The sequence below is a fragment of the Monodon monoceros genome, unplaced genomic scaffold (genome assembly GCF_005190385.1).
Source record: "Monodon monoceros isolate NGI ecotype Baffin Bay Population unplaced genomic scaffold, NGI_Narwhal_1 Super_Scaffold_6, whole genome shotgun sequence".
Taxonomy (NCBI): domain Eukaryota; kingdom Metazoa; phylum Chordata; class Mammalia; order Artiodactyla; family Monodontidae; genus Monodon; species Monodon monoceros.
Genome location: NW_021703783.1, coordinates 75517809 through 75528482, shown reverse-complemented (window position 1 = coordinate 75528482; position 10674 = coordinate 75517809). Strand labels below are relative to the sequence as shown.

General features: G+C 38.3%; 1 protein-coding gene across 2 annotated transcripts in view; it reads right to left on the bottom strand.

Annotated features, from left to right (window-relative positions):
* Positions 1 to 962: 962 nt before the first annotated feature.
* METAP2 (methionyl aminopeptidase 2) overlaps positions 963 to 10674 on the bottom strand; it is a 30512-nt gene continuing 20800 nt past the window's right edge. The window contains exons 7-11 of one of the 2 annotated variants that reach the window (XM_029206134.1): positions 9784 to 9878; positions 9447 to 9543; positions 5671 to 5774; positions 5051 to 5166; positions 963 to 1656 (exon numbers count right to left, since the gene is read on the bottom strand). In XM_029206134.1, the coding sequence (XP_029061967.1) occupies positions 1404 to 1656; positions 5051 to 5166; positions 5671 to 5774; positions 9447 to 9543; positions 9784 to 9878 (665 nt within the window). In that variant the 3' untranslated portion in view covers positions 963 to 1403. The remainder of the gene's footprint in view (positions 1657 to 5050; positions 5167 to 5670; positions 5775 to 9446; positions 9544 to 9783; positions 9879 to 10674) is intronic. The other variant, XM_029206135.1, reaches the window with a different exon arrangement.

The window sequence follows — 10674 nt, the reverse complement described above, 5'->3', positions numbered from 1 at the left end:
AAAGGTAGCTATTGAACATTAGCACCATAATAAACATGGCTCATATAGCTAAAAACTATACTGTTTATCCCACAAGATAACATTTATAGCTCTAATCTGAAAGAGCAACTTTTTAATGTATAATAAATGATTTAGTACAGAAGTCAGGTTTCTTAGGAGAAAAATGTTAAACAAAATACAAACTAAACAGCATCCCAGAGGCAATCTTATTGTGCTAAAGCATATACAAATTAAGGCTTTACCCTGGTACATAACAATTTTGAAATTACGTGGGAACATTCCCAACGAATCATTTACACGGAATTCAAGCAATCTGCTCAAGAACTGTGGGGGGCTCAGTTCAAACAAGTATTAGGCATCTCACATTTAACTTCTGCACTTAGCTGCTATGAGCATCATTATAACCTCACTTCCTGAAATACCGCCCACGATGTTATGAATTCAAGCCAGTACAGGGGCAGGGTGTTAAGAGAATTTGGTTCACTAATGAAAAAGCCTAAAAATTAACTAGAACAAGATCCAAACATGGGAAGTACTCCTGTTTTTCTTTATTTGTGTGGTTTTAAGTGCCCTTTTCACTTACTAAGCTGAATACATTTCTCAATAAATAACTACCACTGGACAAAGGATCTAAAGGTTGAGATTTTAGTAAATCAAGGTTTTAAGTTGGTACAATGTTCCTACTAATATGTTTTAAGTAGATCTTTCCAATGTCAGGAGAAAAATGAGAGACGAGGACTAATATGGTCCTAAAAAGAAAATAAAGGTAAAATATGCCTAAAGCTGTATATTAATTTATGAAGATTCTCCTCCCACTTTATGCATGTATAGATCTTGTTTTAGCCACTACGTCAGAAGAAAAGTTTCAGTGTGGAGGTCTACAATCCAGATAAAAGGCTCTACATTTTCCTACATTAAGCTAAACTATTTCCTGTACAGAATTATAACCACAGACATTGAAATATAGCTCTCAGATCTGAAAATGTCTTTATTTTTTAGAAAATGGATTCCAGGAAGGTTAAAAAGCAATACCAGAGGGTATAGGTGCAGAACTAGATGTGGTCATTCAAAGCATTCAATTAAGAATATGGCAATATAAATATCTGAAAAGCATCTCTTAGGTGTTTGAAACAAAATGTATTAGGTCATTCCTAATTAATTGGAGCTTTATAGCATTTCCTAGACAGAAGGAAAACAGTTAACATTTCAAAGTCCTGAAAGCTTTTTCCTTGGTTAATTACATTAAATGGTTTGCCTTTGATCAAATTCCTTCCTTTTTAAACATGGATAAAAGTATTACATAGGTCCACTGTTAAAGACAACAGGTTGCAAATTAATTCTGGTATAATGTATTCCAACAAAGCTTAGAAAATAAAAGGTATTGCGGTGGCTCTGGACTAAGTTTAATAGTCATCTCCTCTGCTGACAACTTCTTTACATGTTGGACGCAAAAGTATGGTATGTTCAAACTGCGCTGTATATGATCCTTTAATGTCACATAATGGTGGATATGGATCTACAATACCCAAGTCACACAGATTCTTCAGAGCCATCAAGTATTTACTTTCTCCCAAACGATCCAGCCATCTGCGGCAGAAGGCAAGGGTGCCAAAGTTTTCATTGATGACATTTAACAAGTGTTTTGTTCTTGGAAGCCTAAGACAAGAAAATCCAAGATTAATAGTTGGCTAAAAAGTTAGCAACTCATTTCCCTCATTAAGGAAAACTCAAACCAAAGCTATGACTTCACTTAGTAATTAAAGTTCAAAAAACTCTTTTTTGCTGCCTCTTTCAACATTCAAAAACCAGAATGTATAATACCCAATTATAGATGGCAGATGAATAGGAGACCAGATGAAGGCTACCTTATCTTTATGTGTCTATGCGTGTGTGTGTTAAATTCCAAGTACAGACTCATCAATAGTATGAAGGTGGGAATTTCCCTTTTGGGGGAAATTTCGGCAGTAAACTGAAAGACCTGAACAAAAAGTAGACACTTCAACCATCTCCGAAAAGTAAAAAAAAAAAAAAAAAAAAAAAGTAAATAAAAATATAATACAGCAGAGGGAGGAACACTCCCAGATTCCTTCTACAAGGCCACCATCACCTTGATACCAAAACCAGACAAGGATGTCACAAAGAAAGAAAAATACAGGCCAATATCACTGTTGAACCTAGATGCAAAAATCCTCAACAAAATACTAGCAAACAGAATCCAACAGCACATTGAAAGGATCACACACCATGATCAAGTGGGGTTTATTCCAGGAATGCAAGGATTCTCCAATATACGCAAATCTATCAATGTGATAAACCATACTAACAAATTGAAGGAGAAAAACCATATGATCATCTCAACAGATGCAGAGAAAGCTTTTGACAAAATTCAACACCCATTTATGATAAAAACCCTGCAGAAAGTAGGCACAGAGGGAACTTTCCTCAACATAATAAAGGCTGTATATGACAAGCCCACAGCCAACATCATCCTCAATGGTGAAAAACTGAAAGCATTTCCACTAAGATCAGGAACAAGACAAGGTTGCCCACTCTCACCACTATTGTTCAACATAGTTTTAGCCACAGCAATCAGAGAAGAAAAGGAATCCAAATCGGAAAAGAAGAAGTAAAGCTGTCACTGTTTGCACATGACATGATACTATACATAGAGAATCCTAAAGATGCAACCAGAAAACTACTAGAGCTAATCAATGAATTTGGTAAAGTAGCAGGATACAAAATTAATGCACAGAAATCTCTGGCATTCCTATATACTAATGATGAAAAATCTGAAAGTGAAATCAAGAAAACACTCCCATTTACCACTGCAACAAAAAGAATAAAATATCTAGGAATAAACCTACCTAAGGAGACAAAAGACCTGTATGCAGAAAATTATAAGACACTGATGAAAGAAATTAAAGATGATACAAATAGATGGAGAGATATACCATGTTCGTGGATTGGAAAAATGAACATTGTGAAAATGACTCTACTACCCAAAGCAATCTATAGATTCAATGCAATCCCTATCAAACTACCACTGGAATTTTTCACAGAACTAGAACAAAAAATTTCACAATTTGTATGGAAACACAAAAGACCCCGAATAGCCAAAGCAATCTTGAGAACGAAAAATGGAGCTGGAAGAATCAGGCTCCCTGACTTCAGACTATACTACAAAGCTACAGTAATCAAGACAGTATGGTACTGGCACAAAAACAGAAATATAGATCAATGGAACAGGATAGAAAGCCCAGAGATAAACCCACGCACATATGGACACCTTATCTTTGATAAAGGTGGCAGGAATGTACAGTGGAGAAAGGACAGCCTCTTCAATAAGTGGTGCTGGGAAAACTGGACAGGTACATGTAAAAGTATGAGATTAAATCACTCCCTAACACCATACACAAAAATAAGTTCAAAATTGATTAAAGACCTAAATGTAAGGCCAGAAACTATCAAACTCTTAGAGGAAAACACAGGCAGAACACTCTATGACATAAATCACAGCAAGATCCTTTCTGACCCACCTCCTAGGGTAATGGAAATAAAAACAAAAATAAACAAATGGGACCTAATGAAACTTCAAAGCTTTTGCACAGCAAATGAAACCATAAACAAGACCAAAAGACAACTCTCAGAATGGGAGAAAATATCTGCAAATGAAGCAACTGACAAAGGATTAATCTCCAAAATATATAAGCAGCACATGCAGCTCAATAACAAAAAGCAAACAACCCAATCCAAAAATGGGCAGAAGACCTAAATAGACATTTCTCCCAAGAAGATATACAGACTGCCAACAAACACATGAAAGAATGCTCAACATCACTAATCATGAGAGAAATGCAAATCAAAACTAGAATGAGATATCATCTCACACCAGTCAGAATGGCCATCATCAAAAAATCTAGAAACAATAAATGCTGGAGAGGGTGTGGAGAAAAGGGAACACTCTTGCACTGCTGGTGGGAATGTGAATTGGTTCAACCACTATGGAGAACAGTATGGAGGTTCCTTAAAAAACTACAAATAGAACTACCATACGACCCAGCAATCCCACTACTGGACATATACCCTGAGAAAACCAAAATTCAAAAAGAGTCATGTACCAAAATGTTCACTGCAGCTCTATTTACAATAGCCCGGAGATGGAAACAACCTAAGTGCCCATCATCGGATGAATGGATAAAGAAGATGTGGCACATATATACAATGGAATATTACTCAGCCATAAAAAGAAATGAAATTGAGCTATTTGTAATGAGGTGGATAGACCTAGAGTCTGTCATACAGAGTGAAGTCAGTCAGAAAGAAAAGACAAATACCGTATACTAACACATATATATGGAATTAAAGAAAAAAAAAAGTCATGAAGAACCTAGGGATAAGACAGGAATAAAGACACAGACCTACTGGAGAACGGACTTGAGGATACGGGGAGGGGGAAGGGTGAGCTGTGACAGGGCGAGAGAGAGGCACGGATATATACACACTAGCAAACGTAAGGAAGATAGCTAGTGGAAAGCAGCCGCATGGCACAGGGATATCGGCTCAGTGCTTTGTGACCGCCTGGAGGGGTGGGATAGGGAGGGTGGGAGGGAGGGAGACGCAAGAGGGAAGAGATATGGGAACATATGTATATGCATAACTGATTCACTTTGTTATAAAGTAGAAACTAACACACCATTGTAAAGCAATTATACCCCAATAAAGATGTTAAAAAAAATAAAAATAAATATAGTTTACCAATGGGAAAATACGAAGAACAAAAACCTAGGAATGCCAGCAAAATGATAATCTCTGAAATTATTATGCTTGTTGGAAACTGGATATGAAGTGAATACTTACATCATTCTCATCTCAGTTAAAATTTTTAACAGGACAATTTTTCTGCTGAATTATAGAAATCCACAGAACTTATTTTTAGGCCATAGAACTGTGCATTTATGAATGTGCCACTGTGGATGTCCGTCACACTTTTTAAAATGCTGTTAACTGGGAAGAGAAACTCATCAGTCATATAAAAACTATAGTCTCTCACCTTATTGGCACATGTCCAACATCAAAATTTTTCATGTAATGTGAACATTCCATATCATCATGAACCACGCCTTTTCCTGTGCTACCAAAGGTTTCAATGGCATATACTTCTCCTTCCTAAAAATATATATAAGGGTCAAGGGTAGAGAAGAAAAATTCAGAAATTCAGAACTAATTAAAATTCCCATCTCAACTTCAGGCTGAAGTAGTCCCATACCTGGCAGTCCTTATCTACCTTTTCCTGCTTTATCTCCTTAGCACTTTTGGTCTTTGTGTCATCTATTAAAATGTTAAGTTTTACATGAGCAGGGAATTTTGTTTGCTACTACTGAATACATTCCAGTGCCTACTAAAGAGACGGGCACCTATGAGATGCTCAGTAAATATTCACGAAGTGTTGAATGAACCTTTGACATGCCTCACTTCCACAGCTGACTGAGCCCCAGTCTGACCAGACACAATCTGCACACTCACACAGCCCAATTCCTGTCGGGGTGAGAATGGATGGCAAGTTAATTTTGCTCAACATACTACATACTCAACTACTACTAGCTTCATAGTTTGGTAGGAAAAAAAAAGTCAAAATGCTTCACAAAAGAACAGTGTTAATGGCATACATACCTCCATTCTTGTTGCCTCTCCTCCTTTCACAATGGGCACGGTTTTCCCAGCATGTATTCTATATGGCCCAATTGAATGGCCATTTAGATTACGGATTGGTTTCACTGGCATAACAGGAAAAAAAAAGTTATTCAGGGTCTCTAAAAACACAAACAGGTATGGCTCTATTAAATAACCCCACATTAAGATAATTAAATACAAACTGGGAAACTACTGGGATACTGCAATGTTACTGATTAAAAACTAGAAGGAGTAGGGAAAATGATGGAAAAAGAATAAACTATGTGATGAGGACATGATGGGTGGGGGTCCATCTAGGGAGTTATTGTTAATAAAAATACAGTCATAAAATATCATGTATATAAGCATTACAAACATGAAAAATATGTATTTTCATGGTTATGGACCAAAAGGTAATTTGAAAATGAGAATTCTGTGTCAAAATAACAGAAATAAAAAACCTTAAATTTTATTATTACGTCATTTCAAATGTTAAAAAAGAAAATCTAAACAATCCCAAGGTCCTGGGATCACTGACAGAATAAACAAATTGTTGAGTACATTCACACAATGGAACACTTACTCAACAATAAAAATGAAAAGCTACAGATACACTGACCTGAAATAAACCAAATGAGCAAAAGAAGGCACAATTATATACATACGGTGCAATTCCATACACACACACACACACACACACACACACACACACACAGAGTTCAAAATTAAGCATAATTAAACTAATGTTTAGGGATGCATAACAGATGGTAAAGACAAAGAAAAGGAAATGCCAATCCTTAGTACTGAAGATAGTGGCTTATTAGAAGAAGGCTTCTGTAATGTAACTGAGAAGGGGTATATAGAATAGGGGGGGCTTCTGTAATGCTGGCAGTATTCTATTTGTCAAGAGGTAAGGTTAGGGCTTCCCTGGTGGCGCAGTGTTTCAGAGTCCGCCTGCCGAGGCAGGGGATGCGGGTTCGTGCCCCGGCCAGGGAAGATCCCACATGCTGCGGAGCGGCTGGGCCCGTGAGCCATGGCCGCTGAGCCTGTGCGTCCGGAGCCTGTGCTCCGCAAAGGGAGAGGCCACAACAGTTAGAGGTACCGCAAAAAAAAAAAAAAAAAAAAAAGAGGTAAGGTTACATAGCTTTTACAATTGTTCAGTTGAAGTTTTACATTGTGTGTATTTTCAGTTTTTATTATATTCTACAATAAACGTTAAAAGAAAAAAAATCTAGTTCTACAGTGCTAGAATCTTCAGTGTGAGTTACCATTCTTCTAGGGCAGAATTAGGTAGCAAAGTTGTTTTTCAAATCTTTAATAATGACAAGCACATTACAAATTTAGGGGGTGGTACAGAAAAATAAGACTCTTAATTAGCTCCTAAAAAACAACTTCCTTCTTATATAAATGATAAGCTAAATTTATTTTAAAATTCAGCAAGCATTATTATTCCTCTAACACCTGACAAACTGACCCTCCAGGTCAACCAAAAACACATTTAAATAAAAAGATTTCTTAGCCATACCAACCTAACACATATAGCTAAGTTACATAGAAGAAGCAGGGCTCAGGGGTATCCATTTTTATAGTATACAGGTTGTGTACAGTGGCAGGCTAATTCTGGAACAAACGGCTATAAAGGTAATTTTCCAATTCTATAGCTTCTTGATCAAGGTAAATAAAACCACTCCCTTGATGGCCTGGTCCGGTTCTGTAATGTGGTTTTTGGGAATTGCTTCTTAAAGTTCAGCCTATAGTCCATTTCTTCATCTTCCCAATATCATGATTTGTCTATACTCTTTACACTTAAACTAGTAAAAATGAATTTTGTCACCCTCAACTAAGAACCCTGATCAACAAAATAACTGGTATAAAAAGGTGGGTACCGAAAAAATAGAACCTAAAATGTTGCATTGGCTTAGTGGAAGAGGTAAGAAAGTAGATATTAAGGGTTCCAACACTGCAGGCTAGAACTGCTATGTGGCGACTAAACATTAAGTCATATTGTCACCTAATATACCTTGAAAGGCAGACCACATGTCAACCAAAGTTGTAGAATTAGGAGAAAATAGAAGGGAAAGATGATTTGAGAGAGACGTGAATACATATTTGTTGTGGCACTGATCTCAAAACTGAGGGTGGGAAACAACAAATATTTGTTGAATACTAATAAATTCCAGGCACTGTCATAAAATTTATATTTCTCAAAAACAAAACAAAACAAAACACGGTATCTTGAATCGTATTACAATCAAAGAAACCTGGGTTTCTTAGAGGGACTTCCTTGGTGGTGCAGTGGTTAAGAATCCGCCTACCAATGCAGGAGACACCGGTTCGATCCCTGGTCCGGGAAGATCCCACATGCCGCGGAGCAGCTAAGCTCGTGAATCACAACTACTGAAGCCTGCGTGCCTAGAGCCCAAGCTCCGCAACAAGAGAAGCCACGGCAATGAGAAGCACATGCACCACAACAAAGAGCAGCCCCTCTCGCCACAACTGGAGAAAGCCTGTGCACATCAACAAAGACCCAATGCAGGCAAAAATAAATAAAAGTAAATCTTTAAAGGAAAAAACTCTTTAAAAAGAAAGTTGGGTTCTTAGAGGTGACAGAATTTATCTAAACTCTAAGACAGACCTGCCTAACCCCAAAGCATGTTTTCTTCATTAGCCCGTAACACCTCCCATCCAAGTGTGAGAAGTCTTAAGAATTTTTGACTTGTACAGACATTCACAGGTTTAAGGATCTGCAAGAGAGCAACAAGGACAGGCTCTGTGTCAGGTCTTAGAGGAAGAACCACTGTGCAGTTGGTAGAACACCACAGTCCAAAAGTATCTACAGGGGAATGCAAAGAATGGTGAATGATGTGAATTTACTGAGGGACAAGGAAGCGTTGAGAGTCTCCATGCTAAATTAGATTACAAAGGAGTCAGGATTTGGTTAAAGGAAATGTAGGAAACATTCTATAAGAAAGTTTTTAAGACAGGAGTTACAGACAGCATGAGCACAGATTAGGAAGGAGAACGGTGGCTGGAGAGTGGTCAGATAAACCCTGGGAGTTGGAGAAAGGCTGGGCTGACAACATGAGAAAGCACAGGTGACTCTGGGATTGTGTACACAGGCACTGGCTGGAAAAGACTAGGCAGCAAGGGGAATAAGATTAAAGGAAGGACACACAAGGAATTAACTAGCCTCTAAATTTTGAATTCAACTTAAAAAAATGGTGGGGAGAGTCATCAATGGAAAGGGTCTCTGGCTTCTGTCTGAGCCTGTGATTAGTCACAGAAAATCTAGCCTGGGCTTCCCTGGTGGCACAGTGGTTGAGAGTCCGCCTGCCGATGCAGGGGGCATGGGTTCGTGCCCCGGTCTGGGAAGATCCCACATGCCGCGGAGGGGCTAGGCCCGTGAGCCATGGCCACTGAGCCTGCGCGTCTGGAGCCTGTGCTCCACAACTGGAGAGGTTACAACAGTGAGACGCCCACGTACCGCAAAAAAAAAAAAAAAAAATCTAGCCTACATTTCAGCCATCCTGAGATAAATTCCCAGGTGTCTTCTTATCAGCTACCAGGGTAGATGACAACAATTCCCACCAGCTAGCTACCACAGAATTCCTACCATGAACAGGTCATTTCCCTTGTTTTTCCTCTTTATGTTCCCAATTCCCAAGAGATAAAGATGAAGCAGCTGATCTAAAGAAAGAACTCAACACTATCTTGCAAAATTATTTCTGCCAAGGTCACAGACATTTCAAAATAAGATGCATTTTTAGAGAACATACCTTGATATGTCTTCCCATCTATTTCAACTTCGTAAGATTCCATAACTTCTTGGATGGCCTCACCAACATCACATAGACGGACATCGATTCCAGCACACTAAAAACAGAATCACGTATACTCTGCTATTCAAAGTGCAAAATTTTACAGCAACTTAACTTCTTAATATCTTAAAATAAGGGACAAGCAGAAATGACTTCCTCTATAAAAGCCTTCCATACACTGTATTACAATAACCCACTTAAAACCCTAAGGGTGGTGGACCAGTCTTACATAACCCAAACAGGCTATAAAGTGCTCAAAATATGTTGAATGAAATGGCGCTTACAGTTCACATACCTTTATTCCAGTGTTAGTGGCATCTTTTACAGCTTTTAATAATGTATCATATTTGGGATTAAAAGTGACAGTAAAAGCGCAGTCAATAATCCTACCTGAAAGAGAAAATTTGTCTTTAAGTTTACTTATCAGCTAGTCAAATGATCTACTTTATAGTATCTACTCTATTAATTAACCTTGCTAGTTAACAGAAACATAAAATGATGGGCTCAGGGGCTTTCCTGGTGGCGCAGTGGTTGAGAGTCCGCCTGCCGATGCAGGGGACATGGGTTCGTGCCCCGGTCCGGGAAGATCCCACATGCCGCGGAGCAGCTAGGCCCGTGAGCCACGGCCGCTGAGCCTGCGCATCCAGAGCCTGTGCTCCACAACAGGAGAGGCCACAACAGTGAGAGGCCCGCGTACCGCAAATAAAAAAAAAAAAAAGAAAAAAATGATGGGCTCAAATGAAGGCAGCACATCAAGTACCCAGACAGCAATCATAATCAAAGGGAAAAAAAGTGTAAATAAGTTATACAAAGGTTTTGAAATGAAAAAATTAATTCCAGGGTTGGTATATACTACTTCAAGACAGCACCAATTCAATATTCACCCAGGCAGTTATAAAAAATATATAAACAGAAACAAATCAAAGTGAGAAAAGCCTGGGGAACTAAGGAACAGCACAGTGGGCAGAGAAAATGTATAGGTCCACAGGACACTAACCATCAGACTAGCTTCTCCAATTTAGTAAAACCTCAGGTAAGTATTTAAACCTAAGCTTTGCTTTCTCACCTGTTAAGGGAAAGTAAAAGGTACTTACCTAACAGGGTTTGGGAGAGAATATAGAAAAGTTAACAATTATATATAAAGGTTGGTAAACTCAAAGGTTCTAAGTAAATACTTTTTGTTGTT